Source organism: Stenella coeruleoalba, assembly GCF_951394435.1.
Source record: "Stenella coeruleoalba genome assembly, chromosome: 10".
NCBI lineage: Eukaryota > Metazoa > Chordata > Mammalia > Artiodactyla > Delphinidae > Stenella > Stenella coeruleoalba.
Window position 1 is genome coordinate 104,653,859 of NC_137156.1, and position 27,433 is coordinate 104,681,291.

Below are 27,433 nucleotides of genomic sequence, written 5' to 3' on the forward strand. Positions count from 1 at the left end.
CGCTCTGGCCCTGCCCCGACCTGGGCTCCTGCATGGGGATGCAGCCGCCTGGTAGGAACCACAGCCACCGAATAACCAGCTGCATCCTGCTGGGGGTCAGGCGAGTGAACAGTCGACTTGACAAGGCTGCCCCTCTTCCTGGACCTGCGTGCCCTTTGCACGATACACACAGACACGGCCCAGAGAGAACCAGTGTGACCACTGTCCATTCAGAAAACCTGGGAGCTGACCGGTGCCTGGGTTAAGTGTGGAAAGAACCACGGGCTCTGCACTCACACCACTTGCTTGTTGGTGGAGGAGCGGACAGTACACAAGTGAACAAGCGTGTGAAGCAAACAGCGTGACTGCGAGCGAGTCAGGGGAGGCTGCGAGACTGGAGTCACGCGTGTGCTCGCGCACCGAGGGATCACCCTGAACTAGGATGGGCCCCGCAGCGTTGGGCCCCCAGCGTGTCCCGGGCTCTGGGACGGAAGCTGGCACATAGGCTCGGGGAGTGCTGAGTGGTGAACAGATGCGCAGCCGCTGGGCTCCCTGCTGATGCGCGTGAGCTCCCCCCGGGGCCTGAGGCAGCGTGGCAGGAGCAGGGTGGGGACAGCAGATGGTAGAAGAGGACACGCAGGCCCCTCTCAGAGGAGCTGCCGTCGTGCAGGGAGCTGAGACATAAAGTAAGGGACAAGAGAGCTTCAGATATTCGCAAGGGCTCCAAAAGGAGCGTGAAGCGTGGTGGCCTCCGGCGGGGGAGGGGGCGCAGGACCTGCCTTGCCCCAGGCCCCGCCCAGGCCCTCCCGGTGGCCAGTCACAGACAGACGTGTCTCCGCCCCAGCAGAGGGCAGGGACCCCCTCGCCGCCCTCCAGGTCAAGGTGGGTGTGAAGACCCAGCGGTGCCCCGACCCGCGCAGGACCCCGAGGGCTGCTCACCCAGGGCGCAGGCCGCCAGGAAGGCAGTGATGACGCTGCTGGCGCACAGCACCTCCGCCTCCGCCGCGTCCAGCTCCTGCCCTGACGCCGCGCCCAGAAGCAGGGCCGCCACGGCGGCCAGGAGCCCCATGACGGCGGCCTGCACCTGCGGGCAGGAACCAGACGTTAGGCAGGTCTGCTGACCTCGCCCGAGCGCAACAACGCCAACACCCCCTCCAGCCCGATCCCTGCGGGAACCGCTGCCCCGCCCCGTCCTTCCCCGTCATCTTGCGTAGGGTCCTCGGTCAAGGGCCCCCCGTGTTTCCTCACAGCCCCTCTAACTGGTTTGGACAAAAGTGCTGTGATCTCCAGCAGCACAGACAGTGCCCCTGCCCCCCCGGAAACGCCCAGGACCCCCGGGAGACACCAGAGCTGTCGGAGCTGAGGCCCCAGCGCACACGCAAGGCCAGTCAGCCTCCGCAGACGAGAACACGCCCCAGCTCACACACGGAATTCCACTCAGGGTCCCCAGATTTTTCCTGGTACCTGACAACTCATTTTAAATTTAACTTTCACAAAAATGAGCAGATGCGCAAGAAGAGCCATAACAACTTTGAGAAGGAAAACGGGAATTTTGGCATTTTCATTATGAATATGTACTTTAAAGCTGTAGTATTAAAACTGGGTGGCTTGGCAGAGAAACAGTCAAATAGGTCAGCAGGACAGAACGGGGTCCAGGAACTGAACCGTGAATGTGTGAAAATTTTAAATGTAATGTATGAAAATTTAATCATGAATATATGAAAGTTTACTATGCTAAAGGTGGCATTTCAAATCAGGATGGAATACATAAGGTAAGAGAAACCGGATATTTGCTTGGAAAAATAAAATAGATTCTGACTTTATACCGTTCACACACATATACCTAAACATAAAAACATAAAGTGTGAAACGGATGAAAGTATTGAATAATGTGTTTCAGATTTTGGATTAGGGAAGGCCTCCTACTAAAGATGAAACATATAAAATCTATAAAGAAAAATACAGGTAAGATTTACAAAGTCCAAGCATGACTTCTGTGTGATAAAAGACACCACTAAACAAAGGCAGGGATAGCCTTGGAGAAAGTATTTCCGTCTTACATGACTAATAAAAGATTAGCGTCCAGAATAATGAGTCCATTATACCAAATCAACAATAACCATCATGATAATAAAAAGATAACGTGATAGAACAATGCATAAGGGATATGACAGGTAATCCACAGAAAGGAAATACAAACGGCTAAGAAACACACAAAAGGTGATCAAATCCCTAGTAATCAGGAAAATTTAATCCCCATTGGAAGGTTAGGAGTAGGGTTATTTGTAACCAGGGCTGGTCCTCCTCTATTAAACAGTAAGGGCTGTTTGATTTTCTTGGCACTGGGGTCTCTGCTCATCGGGTAAATGGATGGATGGGGTATACTTCTTACCTGTCGGATGAAGTAAAGTTAAAACTCAAAGGTCGACAGTACAAAGTACACACGGACAAACAAGCGGGACGATGGTTGTCTTACACACTGATGGTGGTAAAACTGATACAGGAATTCTGGGAGGAAATTTGTCTAAGTTATCTAAATACCTGATGATCTAGCATTTTCCCAGGGAAACGTGCACATGTGGACAAAGCAGCACATAATCACGATGGTGATTGGAGCCGCTCTGTACAGAGTGACGTCCGTTCGTTAAGTCACTATTAAGAGAAAAGTGCTATTTACAAAGTTACACGTACAGTATAGTATGTTTTATGCATAGAAACATGGGAACTCGTGTGGTCTGTGTCTGTGGGCACATCCATGTGTCTGCAAACACAGAAAGGGTTTAGAAGAGTCCTTCCCATGCTGGTGAGCTTATGAGGAACTAATAATTGAAGTTTTTTTTTTTTTTTAAATAAATAAATTTATTTATTTATTTTTGGCTGAGTTGGGTCTTCGTTGCTGCGCGCTAGAGCACAGGCTCAGTAGTTGTGACACACGGGCTTAGCTGCTCCGTGGCGTGTGGGATCTTCCCGGACCAGGGCTCGAACCCGTGTCCCCTGCCCTGGCAAGCAGATTCTTTAACCACTGCGCCACCGGGGAAGTCCCATTTCAATTATTAATACTAGCGCTGGTATTGCACCAAGGAATCAGATATTTTGTAATCCTTTCGGGAAACATCTAGAGCCTTAAACTGTTCCTACCTTGTGAACCTGTAGGAAGTTCTCTTAAGAAACCTACGCAAAAGGAGAACGCTCTCACTGCAGTATAACTTATCGAGTAGGAGCCTGTAACTGCAGGTGCCCCGCAGGGCGATGGGTCTGTGAGCGGACGGGCCGAGCTCGGCAGGTCTGCACAGGCCCCGCAGAGCCAGCCCCTGGCTGCCCTTCCCTCTTACCCGTGAGGTCCTGGCACACGTACCACTCCTGGGTACGTTGTCGTGATAGAATACACTGAAGTTGTTTTAAAAGTTTAAGTATGGAACTTACTCCACCCTTTATGCTTTGATGTTAAGCTTTTTAAAAAATGGAGGAGACCAATTGCATCCACGCTGTGACAGGACCACGTGCCAGGCCAGGGCCTGCCCACAGCAGGGCCTAATCAACACTGGTTGAGGAGGATTCGGTAGGAAAAGAAACGCAAAACCAGTGACTGTTGCCAAGGCGTTTACCACCCGCCCTTGCAGACCCTCTGCCGGGGCCTCATGAGAGCTTTAACCTCCAGGGGCTTCAGCCACAGGCTGTAGTCCCGGCCCCTGTGAAGCACCTCGGTGGACGAGGCAGACGTCTAAACACAAAACTGCGTCCAGGACGGCCTGACAGCGCCCGCAAGGCCCGGAGAGGCAGCCAGTGCCAGGCTGGAGCCGGGTCTGAGGAGAGTCCCCACCGGGTGATGGGGAGGGGAAAGGACATCCCAGGAGGGGAGGGGGCCGGGCCCACCCCTGGACAAGGGGGCCGGCAAAGGGGCTCCGGGGGAGGAGGCCCCATGAGCTCGAGGGTTAGAAAAGGCCAGTCAGGGGCCGTGCAGAAGCGCAGTGGAGCCCAGGTGCCTGGATGGGGAGGCCAGGGCAGCGGGGCTGGGCTCCAGGCGGCCCAGGGGAGGGTCCTCGGAGTGGCCGGATGTAAGGGTGAGGAACACAGGCAGGCTGAGGGCTGTTGGGTTTCTAGCCGGGTCAGACGGGAGTGTCGCTCACTGGGCACGCGAATCCCACCCGACGAGCCACACAGCAGCCCATCTTACAGATGAGGCCCCTGAGCTGGGCCACCCCAGAGCGAGCTTCCAGCCCAAAGCAGACGGAGTCTGGGACTTCAAAGAGGGGTGTAAGGAGGGCAGGCGACGGGGCCGGATCTGGGGACACTGCTCTGGAGATGCCCAGCGGAGAGGTGCAAATGGACTCCGGAGCCCAGGTGAGAAGTCAAGGCCCCTCCTGAGTCTGTGTCCTGCCCAGGGCAGCCTGCTGGTCAGTGACGGTCTCGCCTGCACGCCAGTGTGACCTGGGCCCAGTTCTCGGTGTGGCCACAGCCTGCCCTGGCCAGAGGAGCCCAGGAGGCTCTGGATACAAACGCTTCCGTCCAGATCCAGGCCCAGCCTACTGCTGCCTCGGGCTTCCTGGCTCCGTGAGACACCCCCCTCCGCCCCACGGCCCCACAGTTAGGAGGAGACACAAGTTTGCGACACGCATGAAGCATAAGGGACAAAGGCGAAGGTCACCTGGATGAGGGCGAGGTTACTGCTGATTACTCGGTGCTGCTCCCGGGGGCCATCGATCTGCCCAGTGTTGGCCTAGGATGGAAAGAAGGGCAAAGGGTGAGTCGGGCGGCAGCGCCGAAGCCAGGCCCACCCTTCTTGGAGAGGGTCTCAGGACAGGCCAACAAATGCCCCCTCACTGCTGCCAGAGCCAACTGTCCTGCCAGCTTCCAAAATGGTGACTCGGGGCTGGAGAGGTGGGGACACAGGCCCAGCTCTTCCCCTCACAGGTGTGCGATCACACATACACGTGCACACGCGGCCACGCGTGTCACCAAGAACCTCAGCCGTTGACCATCCGGCCGGTCCATGAGGGGTGCCGGGCTCCCCCCGCCCTGCCATCCCTCCTCCCCGCCCACGAGTCGCAGCTCACGTGACCAGCAGCCACTCACCCACCTTGGCAAAGTGTCTGCTTAAGAAACGTACGTGAGGCCCTCTTCTCTTGGGATAAAAAGGCGAGATCGGAAGTGCAGCTTTTTCCTTTAAAAGGGGTAGCCGCTCCTAACGCCACAGCCTTTGCCAGCAAAATTCAGGATGTAGGTAAGAAAAGGTTCCAAAGCAAATGTGTTTTCTTGGCTCCCATTGCACTGAGCTCACTACGTTACTGAACTCTGAGGAAAACACGTAATTCTCTTTCTTACTTTATGTTTTGGCTGCGCCGTGCGGCTTGCAGGACCTTCGTTTCCTGACCAGGGATCGAACCCAGGCTCCCTGCAGTGGAAGCGTGGAGTCCCAACCACTGGACGGCCAGGGAAGCCCCCAGAATTACTTTTCTTTGTACAAGTAAGGGGAGGCTTCTTGTCTTTGGGCGCCTGGGACACATCAGGTCACCGCTGTGGAGCCCCAGTCAGCTCTGGCTTCATCCAGGTGGCCTGACACCTGCCTCGGGTGTCCTCCCAGGAAGTGGGGCGCAGGTGGAGCAGAGCCGCGAGGGACCCACCGAGGCCACACCCGCTCCGCCTGCCCCCCGCCCCCCCGGGCCCCCTGTGGCCCAGAGATGCCGGTGCCCGTGTGTTGGTTCCGGTCAGTCAACCAATTGCAACGTATCAAGGTAGTCAGAGGGCTGGTCAACCAACTGCAACGTACCAAGGTAGTCAGAGGGCTGGTGCTGGCCCACGACCCCCAGTACGAATCAGAAAGGGAGTCCTTCCTCAAGAAGCCTCACTTCCACCAGCTGGGAAGCGTGTAAAACACGTGCGCAAGTCTAGAACCCGTACAACCCACGAAGCGGCATGGAGGTGCCTCCTGGCGCCAGAGGCCCGAGACCAAGTCCAGGCTGAGCAGGAGAGGGAGCGGAGGGGAGGGTGCCTGGAGATCCCACAGGGACGACGGCAGGCAGAGCCGGGGGGAAGCAGCTGCGGCTGTCAGGGGATTAGGCCAGGGGACGGCAGCCGGGCTGACGGGCACTGGATTCCCGTCCAGACACCGGGGGCGTGGGTTTCGGATGAGTTACCCCATGGAGGCTGAAATCGGCCAGGATGGTGGCGGCAACTGGTGTGCAGATGAAGACCCTCAGAGGGTCCATTATCCAGGCCGTGAAGGAGGGAAGGAACAGGGCCGGCCAGGAGGGTGAACCTCGGGCAGGGGCCCTCAGGCATGGGGGGTCAGGTCTCCATCAAGATACAGGGACATTTCTTTCCCCTAGAACGACGGTCCTGGAGAGGTCAGGCTAGGAGCTAGAGGCACAAGGCCAGCCCTGGCACAGGCTGGGGCCTTTCAAGACTCCAAGGCAAAGGAGTGGGAAGCTGGAGCGTCTCTAGACCAACCCAGATTCAGCTCAGCAGAAGCAGCCCGCAGGCCCTTCCTAAGCGTGCGTTTGGATCACACTCAAACGTCTTCAGCCTCTCTTAGTCTCACGAGCCCTTACAGCTGCATCAACACACCTCCCTGCCCTGCGGTTCTGGCTGCAGCTCGGCCACTCGGCCTCTCCTTCAGCGACAGGCCCAGCTGTGGGAACCACCCCTCCTCCCGTCCCTCAGGTGAGGACGACTTCCTGCCGCTACCCGGCCTGGGGAGCCTTGCCACCCACAAGCTTGCCGGTGGACCCCTCCTTAATTCTGCTCAGCTCCTGACCCTGCACCTGCTGTTTGCTGCCAGGTCCTGACTTGCCCAGCGAGTTCGAGCTTCACAAGGTCATCTGGCCCATTCACAACAAAAAATACTTACTGGATTAACAAAGAGGACTGACCCTTGCTGTCCTCCTCCTCCCTCAAACTGGAGGGTAGGGAAAGACAACCTTCTAACCTTTTATTTCTAAATAAATGTAGACTTTTTCTGGCAAGAGTTCCAAAGTCAGCGCAGAGTTTCCCAAATACCTGTCGCCCAGTTTCTACTGACCGTAACACCTTATAGCAGGGGTCCCCAGCCCCCGGGCCGCACAGCACGAGGTGAGCGGCGGGCCACCGAGCAAAGCTTCATCTGCCACGCCCCGTCGCTCACACTACCACCTGAGCCATCCCTCCCTACCCCCGGCCGTGGAAAAGTTGTCTTCCGCGAAACCGGTCCCTGGTGCCAAAAAGGCTGGGGACCACTGTGTTATAGAACCACAGGACAGTCACCAAACTAAGACGTTAGCACTGGCTCAACACCACCAACTGGGTGACAGGATGTGTTTGCACATCCCGGCTTTCCCACCACTGTCCTTTCTCTGTTCCAGGGAGTAAGTCCGGATCCCCCACTGGCTCCTTGGTCTCCTCCAGGCAGTGATGGGTTCTCACCTTCCCTCGTCTTTCTCACCTTGACACTTCAAGGAGCGCTGCTCAGGCATTCTGCAGAAGGTCCCTCAACGTGGGCTTGTCTGGTGCCTCCGCACGACTAAACTGAGGGTGCGGGTTCGGAGGGAAGAGGCTGCCGAGGGGAGGTGCCTTCTCCGCGTGCGGAATCCGAGGCGAGCGACACCACGCGGCTGATCACAGGCGCCCTAACCTCGGCTGAGGTGCGTCTGCCGGGATTCTGCCCTGCAGACTCGCTCTTTTCCCTTCCCCGCACGCTATCAGCTAGAAGCCCCTCATCAGGTCGGCCCCGCGCTCCAGGGGAGGGGATTAAGCGGCTGCTCCTCCGTGGAAGCAGATCGAAGCTTTGGGGACACTTTCTGCAACTACCAGAGCGATTCACAATTCCTGGGGGAGAGATCTGAAGCTATGCACACATCCTGTTTCTCCTGCAAGTTCCACCTGGTGCTACTGCAGTGTCAGCGTCTCTAGGTCCTCTTACGGATGGAGCCAGGAAACGTACGTGTATGCACCCTAACCCCGCTGTGCACACACGCAAATTTAGTTTCGTCTCCCTCTGTACGTCCTAAACAAACGTGAGTTTACAAGGATATCTCTGACTCCAGTCCAGCATCACAGGGCTCATCATGGCAGTGAGCAGACAGCCTTCAGACACACAATGGAAACAAGAAGAGGCTTCTACAGTATAACACAAATTCAGAGGAAATCCTTGGGCATAGAGAGCAGGGGAGTTAGGTGGACAGAGGACCCACGCCCAGAAATGACGGCAGGACACGTTTCCCGCCCAGGAAGGAGGCCCCGGGGACAACGGGCACCTCGGACAGGTGGCGACTTGGCTTCAACAAGAGGCGCCTCTCCTCTCACCTGACCGGCTTGTGCCGACGATGGGATGCTTGGCTAGGCAGAAGCAGCGAGGGTGTGTGCTGGGGTCACAAGCAGGGAAGCGTCCAGAGTGGCCACAGTAAGAGGGACACAGACCGGTGAGACCAGTGAGCGGCTTGTACCTCCAGGGAACACACTGTGCTGCCCCCCAGCCATCAGGGGGTCACCTGCTCTACAGAAGGAGATCCACAGACTAGGAGGAAACCCAAATAGAGGATGCTCGAGTGACCAAGAGTCCCTGTCTCCTGAAGGCCACAGTCATGCCAGACTCAGCAGACTCCACAAATGGAGGCAAAGGCCTAAGGAAACAATCAAACAGAAGCCGAGTAAGACTCTAGGACAGCTAAACCAGGGGGTGGCAGAGTCCTGCCCTCACACAGGGAGAGACCGTCTGGGGTTCTAGAAAGCACAGACTCGGTCTCTGAATGTAAAGTAAAACACGGAGACAAGCAGGACTCCTCACAATGACCTCAGGAGCACAGAGCTTGACAGCAAGATTAAGAGGAAATGAGCGCAATGAAAAATCAAGCGCAGGTGTTTTCCCAGAATGAAGCACAACCAGACAGAGATGGAAAAAGGCAGATCCAGAAGCTGCATGTGGATGCGTTAAAGTTGGAGAGAGGGCGGGAATGTGAATGCGTATCAGAATATAAGAAATCACAAAAAACAGGATTTTCATAGAGCTGAAGACAGACATACGTCCTTAGATCGAAAAATCTAACACGTACATAAGGTAAGGAAAAACGGCCCATGCCAGAAATGCCGCGGTGAAATTTCACAACGTGGATGATAAAAAAAAATGCAAAAGAAGTTCAGAGAGGGGGACTTCCCTGGCCGTCCAGTGGTTAGGACTCTGCATGTGCACTGCAGGGGGCGCGGGTTCGATCCCTGGTTGGGGAACTAAGATCCCGCAAGCCGCACGACACGCACCACCCCGCCAAAAAAAAGTTCAGACAGGAAGATAAAATCAACAGACTACCTACAAGAAACGAGACTCAAAGAGACACGAGGCCACCATTAGCAACACTGGGTACAGAGGACACGGCAAGCCTGTCTCAGTTGAGGGAACATACCTGTGAACACTGCCTCGCTATCCAGCCAGGCTGGGGTCAGCTGTGAGGATAAAGGCCCCGTCACGCTTGGGAGTCCAGACAGTTCACCTGCCAAGACCCTCCCCTGAAGCAGGTCCTGGACGACATATGCAAACCAAACGAAAGATACATTTAAAAGGAAGCTGGTGGGGAGTGACATCAGCCAGAGGGCGGACAGGGAAGCCCAGCCCGTGCTCCTTGGAGGAAACACAGGATGAACCACACAGACGGAGCACAGCAGCTCTGTGGGAGGGTTAGAAGCCAGGCCAGGCGGGGCAGCAGCCGAGGAGAAGCCTCACCCACGATGGGAGGAAAGGTCGTTGTCACCCTTGCCCCTCCCCCGGCACAGCCCCGAGGAGACAGGAGGCAGCCGTCCAGCCCCTGGGCCTCCCTTGGGACACAGGGAAAGAATGGACTTGTCTGTGGCCTTCTGGCTGGTCTAGGGGCTCCCAAGAGACGGGCTTCTCTCTCACCCGACTCACAGATCAGACCAGAAGCTAGCATAGTTTATGTATCAGGTCAGGAAAACAGATTTAAAGTCCGGAAAGAAAAAAAAAACCTGTCAACAAGTAATTCTGGCAAAAACTGTCCTTTGAAAATGAGGGGGGATTTAAGACATTTCTAGATAAATTAAAGCTGACAGAGTTCATTACCACTAGGCCTGCCCTATGGTCAATGTTAAAGGGAGTTGATGAAAGGATGATCAAAAGTCAGTCAAATATATATATTGAAAAATATAAAGTTCTCCAGTAAAAGCAAACACACAGCCAAATATAAAAACCTGTGTATTGTAATTTTGGTTCATAACTCCACTTTTATGCCTTTGTAGGATTTAAAAAACAAAAGCATAAAAATAATTAAAATCTATATTACTGAGTACAAAGTATATAAAATGTAATTCATGATTAATTAAAATCTATATTACTGGGCTTCCCTGGTGGCGCAGTGGTTGAGAGTCCTCCTGCCGATGCAGGGGACGCGGGTTCGTGCCCCAGTCCGGGAAGATCCCACATGCCGCGGAGCGGCTGGGCCCGTGAGCCGTGGCCGCTGAGCCTGCGCGTCCGGAGCCTGTGGTCTGCAACGGGAGAGGCCACAACGGTGAGAGGCCCGCGTACCGCAAAAAACAAAAAAAAACAAAAAAACTATATTACCGAGTACACAGTATATAAAATGTAATTCATGATATCAGTAACATAAACGGGGTAGAGCTTTAAAGGAATAGAATTTTTGACTAATTTAAGTCGGTAGCAGTTTAAAATAGATTATTATAACATTAGGATCTTATACGGATTCCCCAAGGTACCCACAAAGAAAACATTTACAGGACATACACAAGAAAAATGAGAAGTGAGTCAAGACCTAGCACTACAAAAAATTAAATCAAAAAAAAAAAAAAAAACTCATCAAAAAGACAGAAAGGGAGAAAATGAGGGGGAGGAAAGCTATGAGACATACAGAAAACAAATACCAAAACGGCAATAATTAGTCCTTGCCTATCACTAATTACTTTAAATGTAAATAAACCTCCCAATCGAAAAACATAAATAGGTAAATTTTTAAATATACAAGATCCAACTACACGCTGTCTACAGGAGGGTAACTTTAGATGTAACGACACACATGGACTGAAAGAGAAAAGGCGGAAGAAAGATATTCCTTACAAATAGCAACCAAACAAGAGGAAGGATGACTGTACTAATATCAGACAAAATAGATACTAAGTAAAAACTGATCCAAGAAACAAAGAAGGACATTATATACTGATAAGAAGACTGTGTATATTGATAAAATATATATTGATTATACATTGACAAAACCACCAGGAACACGTAACAGTTATAAACATACATAGACCAACCATCAGAACTCCTAAATACAGGAAGCAAACGTTGACAGAATTGAAAGGAGAAGTAGACAGCTCTGCAATAATAGGAGAAGACTTCAGTTCTCCACTTTCAATAATGGATAGGACAACCAGACAGAAGATTATGAAGGAAACAGAGGACTTGAACATGTCTATAGACTAACTGAACCTAACAAACAGATACATGATACTCTACCCAACAACAGCAGAATACATATTTTTCTTAAGGGCACCTGGAACATTCGTTGAAAAAGAAGAAAAATCTCAAATCAACAACCTAACTTTACAACCAGAAAAGAACAAACTAAACCCAAAAGCTATCAGAATAAAAGAAATAGTAAATATTAGGCCATCACCAAAAAATCTACAAACAATAAATGGTTGAGAGGGTGTGTAGAGAAGGGAACCCTCCTGCGCTGTTGGTGGGAATGTAAATTGGTGCAGCCACTGTGGAGAACAATATGGAGATTCCTTAAAAAACTGAAAATAGAACTACCGTATGATCCAGCAATCCTACTCCTGGGCATATATCCAGAGAAAACCATAATTCAAAAAGACATGTACCCCAGTGTTCATTGCAGCACAATTTACAACAGCCAAGACATGGAAGCAATCTCAGTGTCCATCAACAGAGGAATGGATAAAGAAGATGTGGTACATATGAACAGTGGAATATCAGCCATGAAAAATAACGAAATAATGCCACGTGTAGCAACATGCATGGACCTAGAGACTGTCATACTAAGTGAAGTAAGTCACACAGGGAAAGACAAATAGCATATGATATCGCTTATATGTAGAATCTAAAGGAATGGTACAAGTGAACCTATTTATAAAACAGAACTTCAGTCACAGATGTAGAAAACAAACTTGTGGTTACCAGGTGAGAAAAGGGAGGGGAGGGATAAATTGGGAGATTGGCATTGACATATACACACTACTGTATATAGAATAGATAACTAATAAGACTACTAAACAGCACAGGGAGCTCTATCCTGTACTCTGTAATGACCTATATAGGAACAGAATCTAAAAAAGAGTGGATAACATGTGTATGAATAACTGACTCCCTTTGCTGTACAGCAGAAACCAACACTGTAAATCACCTATACTCCAATAAAAAATAGAGGAAAAAATAAATATTAGGGATAAATAGAAAATAGAAAAACAATGGAGAAAATCAACAAATGCTGTTTCTTCAAAAAGATCAACAAAATGATCAAACCTTAAGCTAGACTGATTAAGGGAAAAAAGAAAAGACTCACATAACTAAAAGTAGAACTGAGAAGACATTATTACTCAATTTACAGAAATAAAAAGTATTATCAGAGAGTACTTTAATGATTATATGCCAACAAATTGGACAACCTAGATGAAAAGGATAAATTCCTAGAAATACACAATTGACCAAGTCTAAATCATGAAGAAATAGAAGCTCTGAACATACCCATAACTAGTAAGGAGATTGAATTGGTAATCAAAAACCTCTCAATAAAGAAAAGCCCAGGACCAGATGGCTCTACTGGTGAATTTTACCAAACATTTAAAGAAGAATTAACATCAATCCTCCTCAAACTCTTCCAAAGCAATTGCAGAGGAGGCAACATTTCCAAACTCATCCTATGAGGACAGATTTACGCTGATACCAAAGCCAGACAAAGACACTACAAGAAAACCACTGAGTAATATCCCTTATGAATATTGACACAAAAATCCTCAATAAAATACTAGCGATACTAGAATTCAAGAGCACATTAAAATTACTGTACACCATGACCAAAAGAGATTTATTCCTGGAATGCAAGGCTAGTTCATATGAAAACTGATCAATGCAGTATACTCTATTAACAAAATGAAGGAAAATAAACCATGCCATCATCTCAACCGATGCAGAAAAAGCATTTGACAAAATTCAATTTTCCATAATAAAAACATTCAACAAACTAGGAATAGAAGGAAACTACCCCAATATAATAAAAGCTATATATCAAAAGCCCACAACTAACATAACACTCATGGTGAAATACTGAAATTTTTCCTCTAAGATCAAGTAAAACAAGATACCCACTTTCACCACTTTTATTCAACACAGTCCTGGAAGTCTTAACCAGAGAAATTAGGCAAGAAAAAGAAATAAAAGACATTCAAATTGGAGAGAAAAGAAGTAAAATTATCTCTACTCACAGATGACATGATCTTATATGTAGAAAACCCTAAAGACTGCACAAAAACTGAACTAAAAGCAATCCGTCAGTCACAGAATATAAAATCAACAACAGAAACAAAAAACACCCACTTGTGTGTCTCTTTACTAACAATGAACAATCTGAAGAAAAAATTAAACAATTTAACTTTCATTTACTGTAACATCAAAAAGACAAAAACACTTAGGAATTAACTTGACAAACAAGGTGAAAGACTTGTATGCTCAAAATGTCACTGAAAGAAATTTTGAAAGACACCAATAAATGGAAAGATATCCTGTGTTCATGGATTGGAAAGCAATATTGCTAAGATGTCAATATTACCAAAAGCAATCTACAGGTTTAATGCAATCCCTATCAAAAACCCAATGGCAAAAATAGAAAAAATTCATTTAAAAATTCATATGGAGTCTCAAGAGACCCCCCCCAAAGCCAAAACAATCTTAAAAAAACAAACCAGGTTGGAAAAGACAAGATGGTGGAGTAGAAGACCTTGAGCTCCCCTCCTCCCATGAGCACACCGAAAGCACAACTAACTGTTGAACAACCGTCAATAAAAAAGACTGAAACATTACCAAAAAAGATATTCTACATCCAAAGACAAAGAAAAAATCACAGTGAGACAGGAGGAGGGGCATACTTGCAATCTAATCAAATCACATACCCCCCAGGCTGGGTGACCCACTGACTGGAGAATAATTACATCACAGAAGTTCTTCCATGGGAGTGAGAGTTCTGAGCTCGACATCAGGCTCCCCAGCGTGGGGATCTGGCACTGGGAGGAGGAGCCCCCAGAGCATTTGGCTTTGAAGGCCAGCAGGTCTGAATCTCAAGAACTCCACAGGACTTGGGGAAACAAAGACTCCATGCTTGGAGGGTGCACACAAAGTCCCTTGAGCGCCAGGTCACAGCACAAAAGCAGTGACTCCAAAGGAGCCTGGGTTAGGCCTACCTGCTGGTCTTGGAGGGTCTCTTGGGCAGCTGTGGCTCTCTCCTGGGACATAAAAGCTGGTGGTTAACATATCCAGGAGTATGCATCTGGAGGCTGATATCTTGCCTGGGACGTTAGCACCAAGACCTGGCCCCACCCAACAGCCTGTAGGCCCCAATGCTGGACGCCTCAGGCCAAACAACCAACAGGCAGAACACAGCCCCACCCATCAGCAGACAGGCTGCCTAAACACTTTCTGAACCCACAGCCACCTCTAGACATACCCCTTGACATGGCCCTGCCCACCAGAAAGCCTGTACAAGCCTCTAGACCAGGCTTACCAACTAGGGGGCAGACACCAGAAGGAAGGAAACTACGATCCTGAAGCCCACAGAACTGAGTCTGAAAATACAGGTCAGAACCTACCCTGGGACTAGCTCGTCCCTGGCCCTTGGGTGACGAGAGGGGAGAGCACTGCTGGGACACAGAGAACACCTCCTACAGAGGCCACTTCTCCAAGGTTGAGGAATGTAACTAAGCTACTACGTACGTAAAAATACAAATAGAAATTTCAACAAAATGACATGGCAGAGCAATATGTTCCAGACGAAGGAACAAGATAAAACCCCAGAAGAACTACTAAGTGAAGTGGAGATGCGCAATCTACTCAAGAAAGAGTTCTGAGTAATGATCATAAAGATGATCCAAGAACACAGGGAAAGAAGGGAGGCGCTGACCGAGAAGTTACAAGAAGCTTTTAAGAAAGAATTAGAAAAAATAAACAACAACCAGAGTTGAAGAATACAATAAATGAAATGAAAAATACACTAGAAGGAATCAAGAGCAGAATAAATGAGGCAGAAGAATGGTTAAGTGAGCTGGAAGATAGAGTGGTGGAAATCACTGTCTCAGAACGTAATAAAGAAAAAAGAATGAAAAGAAACAGGGACAGTTTAAGAGGCCTCTGGGACAACGTCGAATGCACCAACATTCGAGTTATAGGGGTTCCAGAAGAAGATGAGAGAGAGAAAGGGCCTGAGGAGATATTTGAAGAGATAATAGCTTAAAATTTCTCTAACATGGGAAAGGAAACAGTCACCCAAGTCCAGGAAGCACAGAGTACCAGACAGGATCAACCCAAGTAAGAACATGCCAAGACATATAGTAATCAAACTGACGAAAATTAAAGAGAAAGAGAAAATATTAAAGGCAACAAGGGAAAAGCAACAAATAACAAAGGAACCCCCAAAAGGTTATCAGTAGATTTTCAGCAGAAACTCCACAGGCCAGAAAGGAGTTGCACGATATCTTTAAAGTGATGAAAGGGAAAAACCTACAACCAAGAATACTCCATCCAGCAAGGGTCTTATGCAGATTCAATGGAGAAATAAAAGCTTTCCAGACAAGCAAAAGCTAAAAGAATTCAGCACCACCAAACCAGCTTTACAACAAATGCTGAAGGAACTTCTTTAAGCAGAAAAGAAAAGGCCACAACTAGAAACAAGAAAATCGCGAATGGAAAAGCTCACTGGTAAAGGGAAACAGAGAGTGAAAGTAGGAGATCATCCACACACAAGTATGTATCTAAACCAAATCATGAGGGGAGAAAAGTATAAATGCAGGATATCAGAAATGCATTGGAAATGAACATATCAGCAACTTAAAACAATCATGTATATATATAGACCGCTATAATAAAATCTCATGGTAACTGCAAACCAAAAATCTACAACAGATACACACACAAATAAGAAGAATGACCCCAAGACAGATTGGTGATCTCTTAGAATGATAGGTGTAAGTGGCCCCTTGTTGCAAAGGTGCCAACTCACCTATGCAGGACATATTAAGAGTTTGTTTGGGAGATTAGTTCAAGATGGCGGAGTAGAAGGACGTCAGCTCACCCCATTCTTATGAAAACACCAAAATCACAACTAATTATTGAACAACCAATGACAAAAAAATGCTGGAACCTAAAAAAAAAAAAAAAGATACCCTACATTCAAAGACAAAGAAGAAGCCACAACGAGACGGTAGGAGGGGTACAATCATGATAAAATCAAATCCCATACCTGCTGGGTGGGTGACTCACAAACTGGAAAATAATTATATCACAGAAGTTCTCCCATGGGAGTGAGAGTTCTGAGCCCCACATCAGGCTTCCCAGCCTGGGGATCCGGTAACAGGAGGAGTAGTCCCCAAAGAATCTGGCTTTGAAGGCCAGCAGGGTTTGAATGCAGGACTTCCACAGGACAGGGTGAAACAGAAACTCCATTCTTGGAGGGCACACACAAAGTCCTGTGCGCACCAGGACCCAGGGGTAAAAAGCCCATAAGAGACTGGACCAGACCTACCTGCTAGTACTGGAGGGTCTCCTGCAGAGGTGATGGGGAGGGCAGCTGAAGCTCACTGCAGGGACAAAGACACTGACAACAGCAGTTCTGGGAAGTACTCACTGACGCGAGCCCTCCTGGAAGCCACCACTAGCCCCACCATATAGCTTGTAAGCTCCAGTGCTGGGTCACCTCAGGCCAAACAACTAACAGGTAGGGAAAATAGCCCCAACCATCAGCAGATTAAAGTTTTACTGAGCATGGCTCTGCCTACCAGAGGGACAAGACCCAGCTCCACCCACCACCAGTCCTTCCCATCAGGAAACTTGCAAAAGCCTCTTTGATAGCCTCATCTACCAGAGGGCAGACAGCAGAAGCAGAAAGAACTATAATCCTGCAGCCGGCAGAACAGAAACCGCAATCACAGAAAGTCAGACAAAATGAAACGGCAGAGGAATATGTTCCAGATGAAGGAACAAGATAAAACCCCAGAAAGTCAACTAAGTGAAGTGGAGATAGGCAACCGTCTGGAAAAAGAATTCAGAATAATGACAGTGAAGATGATCCAGGATCTCAGAAAAAGAACAGAGGCAAGGATCGAGAAGATGCTAGAAATGTTTAACAAAAACCCAGAAGAACTAAAGAACAAACAAACAGAGATGGACAATACAATAACTGAAATGAAAAATACACTAGAAGGAATCAATAGCAGAATAACTGAGGCAGAAGAACCGATAAGTGACCTGGAAGACAGAACGGTGGAAATAACTGCCAAGGAGCAGAATAAAGAATGAAAAGAAACGAAGAGAGTCTCAGAGGCCTCTGGGACGACATTAAATGCACCATCATTTGCATTATAGGGGCCCCAGAAGCAGAAGAGAGAAAGGACCTGAGAAAAGGTTTGAAGACATAATAACTGAAAACTTCCCTAACATGGGAAAGGAAACAGTCACCCGAGTCCAGGAAGCGCAGAGAGTCCCAAGAAGGATAAACCCAAGGAGGAGGAACACACCACCAAGACACACAGTAATCAAACTGACAAAAATTAAAGACAAAGAAAAAACTTTAAAAGCAACAAGGGAAAAACAACAAATGACATACAAGGGAACGCCCATAAGGTTATCAGCTGATTTCTCAGCAGAAACTCTGCAGGCCAGAAGGGAGTGACATGATATATATATAAAGTGATGAAAGGGAAGAACCTACAACCAAGAATACTCTATCCAGCAAGGCTCTCATTCAGATTTGACAGAGAAATCAAAAGCTTTATGGACAAGCAAAAGCTAAGAGAATTCAGCACCCCCAGGCCAGCTTTCCAACAAATGCTAAAATAACTTCTCTAGGCAGGAAAGCAACCAGCAGCTTAAAATAACCACGTACATATATAGACTGCTATAACAAAACCTCATGGGAACAGCAAACCCAAAATCTATAATAGGTACAAACACAAAAAAGGAAACACAGCCCAAACAGAACACTAAAGATGGTCATCAAACCACAAGAGAAGAGAAAAAGAGAGGAAAGGAAGAAAAAAGACCTACAAGGACAAACCAAAAAAATTAAGAAAATGGCAATAGGAACATACATATTGATTATTACCTTAAATGGATTAAATGCTCCAACCAAAAGACACAGACTGGCTGAACGGCTACAAAAACAACACCCGTGTATATGCTGTTTACAAGAGACCCACTTCAGACCTAGGGACACATACCAACTGAAAGTGAGGTGACGGAATAACATACTCCATGCAAATGAAAATCAAAAGAAAGCTGGAATAGCAATACTCATATCAGACAAAATAGACGTTAAAATAAAGACTATTATAAGAGACAAAGAAGGACACTACACAATGATCAAGGGATCAATCCAAGGAGAAGACATAACAATTGTAAATAGATACGCACCCAACAGAGGAGCACCTCAATATGTAAGGCAAACACTAAGAGCCATAAAGGGAGAAATCAACAGTCACACAATAATAGTGGGGGCTTAACACCCCACTTTGTTTTTTTTATAGCATGCCTTTTTTTAATACCTATTAATTGCTTTTTTAAAATTAATTAATTAAGTTGTGCCAGGTCTTAGTTGCAGCCAGTGGGCTCCTTAGTTGTGGTTCGCCGGCTCCTTAGTTGTGGCACGTGAGCTCCTTAGTTGTGGCAGGCAGGCTCCTTAGTTGTGGCTCACAGGCTCCTTAGTTGCAGCATGCGAACACTTAGTTGCGACACACGTGAGGGATCTGGTTCCTGGACCAGGGATCGAATCTGAGCCCCCTGTATTGGGAGTGTGGAGTCTTAACCACTGGGCCACCAGGGAAGTCCCAACACCCCACTTTCATCAATGGATAGATCATTCAGAAAGAAAATCAATAAGGAAACACAGGCCTTAAATCACCCATTAGACCATATGGACTTAACTGATATTTATAGAGCATTCCATCCCAAAGCAGCAGAATACACATTCTTCTCATGTGCATGCAGAAGAGTCTTCAGGATCTACCACATGCTGGGCCACAAAGCAAGCCTTGGTAAATTTAAGAAAACTGAAATCATATCAAGCATCTTTTCTGACCACACGCTATGAGATTAGAAATAAACAAGGAAAAAACTGTAAAAAACAAACACGTGGAGGCTAAACAATATGCTACTAAACAACCAATGGATCACTGAAGAAATCAAAGAGGAAACAAAAAAATACCTAGAGACAAATGAAAACGGAAAAAACAATGATCCAAAACCTATGGGATGCAGCAAAAGCAGTTCTAAAGGGAAGTTAATAGCAATACAAGCTTACATCAGGAAACAAGAAAAATATCAAACAAACCACCTAACTTTACACCTAAAGCAACTAGAGAAAGAAGAACCAAATCCAAGTTAGTAGAAGGAAAGAAATCATAAAGATCAGAGCAGAAATAAATGAACTAGAAACAAATAAAACAATACCAAAGATGAAAGAAACTAAAAGCTGGTTCTTTGAAAAGATAAACAAAATTGATAAACCACTAGCCAGCCTCATCAAGAAAAAAAGGGAGAGGGCCCAAATCAATAAAATTAGAAACGAAAAAGGAGAAGTTACAACAGACACCACAGAAATACAAAGCATCCTAAGAGACTACTACAAGCAACCATATGCCAATAAAATGAACAACCTGGAAGAAGTGGACAAATTCTTAGAAAGGTACAATTTCCCAAAGCTGAACCAGGAAGAAAGAGAAAATGTGAACAGACCAATCACATGTACTGAAATTGAATCTGTGATTCAAAGACTCCCAACAAAGGGACTTCCCTGGTGGTCCAGTGGTTAAGAATTGGTCCTGCAATGCAGGGAACGCCAGTTCGATCTCTGGTCAGGGAACTAAGATCCTACATGCCGCAGGGCAACTAAACCTGTGCGCCACAACTACTGAGCCTGTGCACGCCGGAGCCTGCGTGCCACAACTAGAGAGGAGCCTGTGCACCGCAACGAAGAGCCCACGTGCTATGAGGCCACTATAGCACCAATAAAATATACAAACAGCTTATACAGCTCAATATCAAAAAACAAACAACCCAATCAAAAAATGGGCAGAAGAGGGCTTCCCTGGTGGCACAGTGGTTGAGAGTCCGCCTGCCAATGCAGGGGACACGGGTTCATGCCCCGGTCCGGGAGGATCCCGCCATGAGCCATGGCCACTGAGCCTGCGTGTCCGGAGCCTGTGCTCCGCAACGGGAGGGGCTGCAACAGTGAGAGGCCCACGTACCGCAAAAAAAAAAAAAAAAAAAAAGGGCAGAAGATCTAAAAAGACATTTTTTCAAAAGAAGACACACAGATGGCCAACAAACACATGAAAAGATGCTCAACATCGCTAATTATTAGAGAAATGCAAATCAAAACTACAATGAGGTATCACCTCATACCAGTCAGAATGGCCACTATTAAAAAGTCTACAAATAATAAATGCTGGAGAGGGTGTGGAGAAAAGGGAATGCTTCTACACAGTTGGTGGGAATGCAAACTGGTACAACCACTATGAAGAACAGAATGGAGGTTCCTTTAAAAACTAAAAATAGAGCTACCATATGATCTAGTAATCCCACTCCTGGGCATATATCTGGAGAAAGCCATAATTAGAAAAGATACATGGACCCCAATGTTCATGGCAGCACTGTTTACAATAGCCAAGACACGGAAGCAACCTAAATGTCCATCGACAGAGGAATGGATAAAGAAGATGTTGTACATATATACAGTGAATATTACTCAGCCATAAAAAAGAACGAAATGAGCCATTTGCAGCAAAATGGATGGAGCTAGAGATGATCATACTAAGTAAGACAAAGACAAGTATCACATGGTATCATTCATATGTGGAATCTAACTAAAAAAAATGATACATGAACTTATTTACAAAACAGAAACTGACTCAAAAACATAGAAGACAAACTTATGGTTACCAAAGGGGAGGGGGAGAGAGGGATAAATTAGGAGTTTGTGCTTAAAATATACATACTACTATACAGATAACCAACAAGGACCTACTGTATAGCACAGGGAACTATACTCAATATCTTGTAATAACCTATAATGGTAGAGAGTGTAAAAATGAATAAATAAAAAAAGTACATATAACTGAATCACTTTACTGTACACCTCAAACTAATACAATATTGTAAATCAACTATATTTCAATAAAAATTTAAAAAAAAGAACAAAGTTGGAGGCCTCATACTTCCTGATTTTAAAACCTATTTAAAAGCTACAGGCTTTGAAACAGTGTGGTACTGCCATAAAGACACATAGACCAACGGACTAGAACAGAGACCCCAGAAATAAACCCTGGCATACATGGTCAAATAATTTTTGACAAGCATGCCAAGACAGTTCAATGGGGAGAGGACAGTCTTTTCAACAAATGGTGCTGGGAAATCTGGACAGCCACGTACAAAAGGATGAAGTTGAACCTTTACCTAATACCATATACAAAAATTAACTCAAAATGGATCAAAGATCTAAACATTAGAGCTACAACTATAAACTTCTCAGAAGAAAACATAGGGGAAAATCTTATGACATTGTATTTGGTTATGATTTCTTGGATATGACTCAAAAAGCACAGGTAAGAAAATAAAAATAGATAAACTGGACTACATCAAAATTTAAAACTTTTGTGCATCAAAGGACACAATCAACAGAGTGAAAAGAAAACCAAGACAAAAGGAGAAACTACTGGCAAATCATATATCTGATAAGGGTTAAGTTCCAGAATACATAAAGAACTCCTAAAGCTCAACAACCAATAAATAAACCCCATTAAAAAATGTATATGGGACTTGAATAGACATTTCTCCAAGAAAATTAAAAATGGCAAAAAGCACATGAAAAGATGTTCAACATTACTAATTATTAGGGAAATACAAATCAATATCACAGCCATTAGGATGGCTACTACTTAAAAAACAAACAACCCCCCCCAAAACAAAACAAAACAAAAACCCAGGAAGTAACAAGTGCTGAGGAGGACGTGGAGAAATGCACACTAAACAACAGTTAAGATGGTAAAATTTATGTGTATTTTACTAAAATTAAAATATTTTAAAAGACCCTTTCAGGGGGATGAAAAGTCAAGCCAGAGAATGGGAGAAAATTTTTGCAAACCACATATATGACAAAAGACTCATATACAGAATTTATAAAGAGCTCTCAAAACTCAACAGTAAAAACAGTAATGTAATTAGATATGAAAAGATGCTTCACTCAAAGAGTTATGTGATGGCAAAGAAGCACATGAGAAAAGACGACCGTTATTAGTCATTAGGGAAATGCAAATTAAGACCAAGATTGAGATACCACTATATATTTATTAAAACAGCTAAAATAAAAACTAGACGATACCAAATACTGATGAGGATGCAGAAAAACTGAATATCTCAAAAACTGCTGGTGAGATTTCATAAAATTTTCTGGCAGTTTTTAAAATATATTTTTAAAAATTTTATTTCTTTTATTAGTTATTTTGGCTGTGCCAGGTCTTAGTTGTGGCATGTGGGGTTTTTTTTTTTTTTTTTTTTGCAGCATGTGGACTCTCAGTTGCGGCACTGCAGACTTATTAGTTGTGGCACGCACATGGCATCGAGTTCTCCAACCAGAGATCAAACCTGGGCCCCATGCATTGGGAGCACGGAGACTGACCCTGAACATGAAATTCTGATTCATACCCTTTGTTCACGTTGCTATTGAAGGGTCTGTCTTCATGCTGATGCAAAAAAGCTGCTTAGATACTTGAGGATACAGATGCTCTGTTAATTTTGTATAACTCTTCCCCTTGTGGGTTATTCCCCTTTTAATTTGTGCAAGGAAACCGCACGGGTAGAATTGTGTCCCCCCAACAGAGCTTGAAGTCCGAACCCCCAGAACCTCGTAACTGACTTGATTTGGAAATAGGGTGGTTGGAGATGAACTTAGTTTATACGAGGTCACACTGGGGTAGGGTGGGCACCTAATCCAACGTGGCTGCTGTCCTTATAGAAAGGGGACATTTGGAGATACGTGCACACAGGCAGAGCCACGTGAAGACAAAGACAGAGAGGTTGGGGCAGTGCATCTGCAGGCCAGGGAACAGTGGAGATCACAGCAGACCCAGAGCTGGGGAAAGGCCTGGAGCAGAGCCTCCTATAGCCTCAGGGGGAGCCAGCCCATCCCAGCCTCCACTCTGACTTTTAACCAGAGCTTGGAGACCATACATTGCTGTTGTTTAAGCCACTCGGTCTGTGGTGCTTTGTTATGACAGCCCCAGGGAACTAAAATTATTACGAAGCTCGCAGTTTAACTGAGACAAGGCATCGTCTTTCCTTTATGAGTTCTGCACTTGTTCTGCTACTTAAAAAGCATTTCTTGTCACCAACTCTAAAAATACTGATGTGTTTTTCTGGTATCATGCTTTACTTTAAATTACTCCATGTATTCAAAATATACATTTAGGTATGACATAAAATAAAAATTACTTCTAAAGAATTAGCCAATTATCTCAGAACCACTTATTAATAATTCACCCTCTTTTCACTGATTTAAAATGTCATATTATTATACAGTAGATGGTATTTGTAAAGTCTGACTTTATTTCTGGATGTTCTGTTTTGTTCTCTGATATATCAATTGAGACTGGCTGCAAAATATTTTTCTTACTATAACTTTATATTATGTTGTAAAATCTGGAAATCAAATTTCACCATTAGTCTTCTTTCTCTTTTTCCTACCAATATTTTCATGGTTATTCTGACTCATTCCTCCAGATAAACTTTAAAATAATACTGTCAAGGGCTTCCCTGGTGGCGCAGTGGTTGAAAGTCCGCCTGCCGATGCAGGGGACACGGGTTCGTGCCCCGGTCCGGGAGGATCCCACATGCCGTGGAGCGGCTAGGCCCGTGAGCCATGGCCGCTGAGCCTGCGCGTCCGGAGCCTGTGCTCCGCAACGGGAGAGGCCACAACAGTAAGAGGCCCGCGTACCACACACACACACACACACACACACAAATAATAATAATAATAAAAATAATACTGTCAAATGTTCCCCCAAATCTCTCTGGCATTAACTGCATTAATTTTATAAACAAAAACAGGGAGAACTGGTAACTTTACAACATTGATTTTTCCCATCAGAAACTCCGTCTCTCCCTCCAAATTTCTATTTCCCTTTATGGAGTTTTGTCATTTTATTTGAATGGGTCCCACACATTTCTTTTTGAGGCTTCAGGATGAAAAAGTTTTAAAATTGGTTCACAGTTTGAAATGGTACCTAATCAAACTTACAAGCTTTTGCACAGCAAAGGAAACCATAAACAAAATGAAAAGACAACTTACAGAATGGGAGAAAATATTTGCAAATGATGCAACCAACAAGGGCTTAATTTCCAAAATATACAAACAGCTCATAGAACTCAACAACAACAAAAAACAAACAACCCAATGAAAAAATGGGCAGAAGACCTAAATAGACATTTCTTCAAAGAAGACATACAGATGGCCAATAGGCACATGAAAAGATACTCAACATGGCTAATCATCAAAACTACAATGAGGTACCACCTCACACCAGTCAGAATGGCCATCATCAAAAAATCCGCGAACAGTAAATGCTGGAGAGAGTGTGGAGAAAAGGGAACCCTCTTGCACTGTTGGTGGGAATGTAAATCATTTACACAGTGTAGCCACTGTGGTGAACAGTATGGAGGTTCCTCAGAAAACTGAAAATAGAGCTACCATATGATCCAGCAATCCCACTCCTAGGCATATATCGGACAAAACTATAATTCAAAAAGATACATGCACCCCAATGTTCATTGCTGCACTATTTACAATAGCCAAGACATGAAAGCAACCTAAATTTCCATTGATAGAGGAATAAAGAAGATGTGGTACACATATATAGTGGAATATTACTCAGTCATAACACAGAATGAAATAATGCCATTTTCAGCAACATGATGCAACTAGAGATCCAGTGAAGTCAGTCAGAAAGACAAATACCATATGATATCACTTATACGTGGAATCTAAAATATGACACGTGAATCTATGAAATAGAAACAGATTCACAGGGAACAGACTGCTGGTTGCCAAGGGGAAAGGGGTTGGGGGACGGGTGGAGTGGGAGGTTGGGGTTAGCGGATGTAAGTTTTTATATATAGGATGGATAAAGAACAAGGTCCTACTGTACAGCACAGGGAACTATATTCAATATCCTATGATAAACCATGATGGAAAAGACTATACAAATAAAAAAAGAATGTATATATATGTACAACTAAAGAAAATTTGTTCATTGTTTGAAAGATATCTCTCTCCAATTTTTTCAATTCAATTTTACAATTCAGTTGTATTTTGTAATGACCAATTTTGGTGTGTGCAGAAGTATGCAGTTACACGTTAATGTCTATTTTAAATTTCATCTAGATATTTTGAAACCAGATCACTTTACTGAGATTATTAGTTTTAAAACTTTTCTACTTGATTTGCTTAGTTTTCCAAGAAGATAAGCATATCAATAGCAAATAATAAGTTTTTCTCCCTCTTTTTTATTTAAGGGTCTTATTTCCTTTTCTTGGCGTATTACACTAGCTGAAACATCCAGAACAATATAAATAAAATATTCTTCTATTTCAAGTTGCACTAAGAATATTTTTTACATCATGAGTGGGTCTTGAAGGCAGAACTAATCTACAGAGATTGGAAGTGGATCAGGGGTTTCTGGGATGGACTGTGGGTGGCAGGCTCTGCATCTTGATTGGGATAGTAGTTATGTCAGTGTGTGTATTTGTCAAAAGTCACTGACCCGTACACTTAAAATTTGTGAGTTTTTGTTGTATTGATTTACACATTAATACAATGTTGGGTGTTGAAAGGTTCTTTTTTGGTTTTTTATAAATTTATTTATTTAATTTATTTATTTTTGGCTGAGTTGGGTCTTCATTGCTGCGCGGGCTTTCTCCAGTTGCGACGAGCAGGGGCTTCTCTTCGTTGTGGTGCGTGGGCTTCTCATTGCAGTGGCTTCTCTGCTGTGGAGCATGGGCTCTAGGCGCGTGGACTTCAGTAGTTGTGGCTTGCGGGCTCTAGAGCGCAGGCTCGGTAGTTGTGGCGCACGGGCTTAGTTGCTCTGCGGCATGTGGGATCTTCCCGGACCAGGGCTCGAACCCATGTCCCCTGCATTGGCAGGCGGACTCTTAACCACTGCGCCACCAGGGAAGCCTTGAATGCTTTTATAAAGGTTCTATTGCACTGATAATGGGGCTGTTCTCCTCAAACAGGCTGTGATGATGAACTGTTCCAATCGTTCTTTTTTCCCCTCCACATTTTATGCATTTAAAAAACATTATAACAGTAAGACACAATCACAGCACAGAAGTGTTTAATATGCAGTTAAGCACCATGGAATAAAAATGTAACTCAAGGCACAGTGCTTAAGAAGCCGCCTGCCAATGCAGGGGACACGAATTCAAGCCCTGGTTTGGGAAGATCCCACATGCTGCGGAGCAGCTAAGCCTGTGTGCCACAACTACTGAGCCTGTGCTCTAGAGCCCGCGAGCCACAACTACTGAAGCCCAGGTGCCTAGAGCCCGTGCTCCACAACAAGAGAAGCCACGGCAATGAGAAGCCCGTGCACCGCAATGAAGACCCAACGCAGCCTAAATAAATAAATTAATTAAATTAATTTATATTAAAAAAATGTAACCTGAAATGCCACCATGGCAGGGATTACCATCAACATTTCTTCCCTCTCACCAACCCATTTAATTACACTTACGTGTGTGCACACGTGTATGTGCACACACACGGGCACCATGTCACCTGCCACTTAAGACATTTCAATGGCCTACAAGACTGCACGGTCTGGCCTCTGCTGTGACAAATTACCACAAACTCAGTGGCTGAAAATGATGCAAACGTCTTCTCTTTCAGTTCTGGAGGCCAGGGGTCTACAGAGGGTCTATGCAGGGGGGCAGCTGTTTCTTTCCGCTTCCAGCAGGCAGAGCTACACCTGGCTCACGGCCCTTCCTTCATCTTTGCAGGTGGTGGCAAGCATCTGCTCCCCCAACTCTGCTTCCTTCTTGTGTCTGACGTTTCCCCCCAACCCCACCTCCCCTTGGTAAGGACCCTTGTGACAACACCGGGCCCCCTGGACAATCTATCTCCTACCACAAGGGCCTTAACTTAATCATGTGCAAACACTTCCACGTAAGGGAGCGTTCAGTCTCCACGGGTCA

The 27,433-nt window shown here is 45.8% G+C and overlaps 1 protein-coding gene across 4 annotated transcripts in view; it reads right to left on the reverse strand.

The window, feature by feature from the left end:
• SLC41A3 (solute carrier family 41 member 3) overlaps nucleotides 1-27,433 on the reverse strand; it is a 66,373-nt gene that overhangs the window by 9,432 nt on the left and 29,508 nt on the right. For all 4 annotated transcript variants that reach the window (XM_079935279.1, XM_079935281.1, XM_079935280.1 and 1 more), the window contains 2 exons: nucleotides 4,625-4,696; nucleotides 919-1,063 (listed from right to left, as the gene is read on the reverse strand). In XM_079935279.1, coding sequence (XP_079791405.1) covers nucleotides 919-1,063; nucleotides 4,625-4,696 — 217 coding nt within the window. The remainder of the gene's footprint in view (nucleotides 1-918; nucleotides 1,064-4,624; nucleotides 4,697-27,433) is intronic.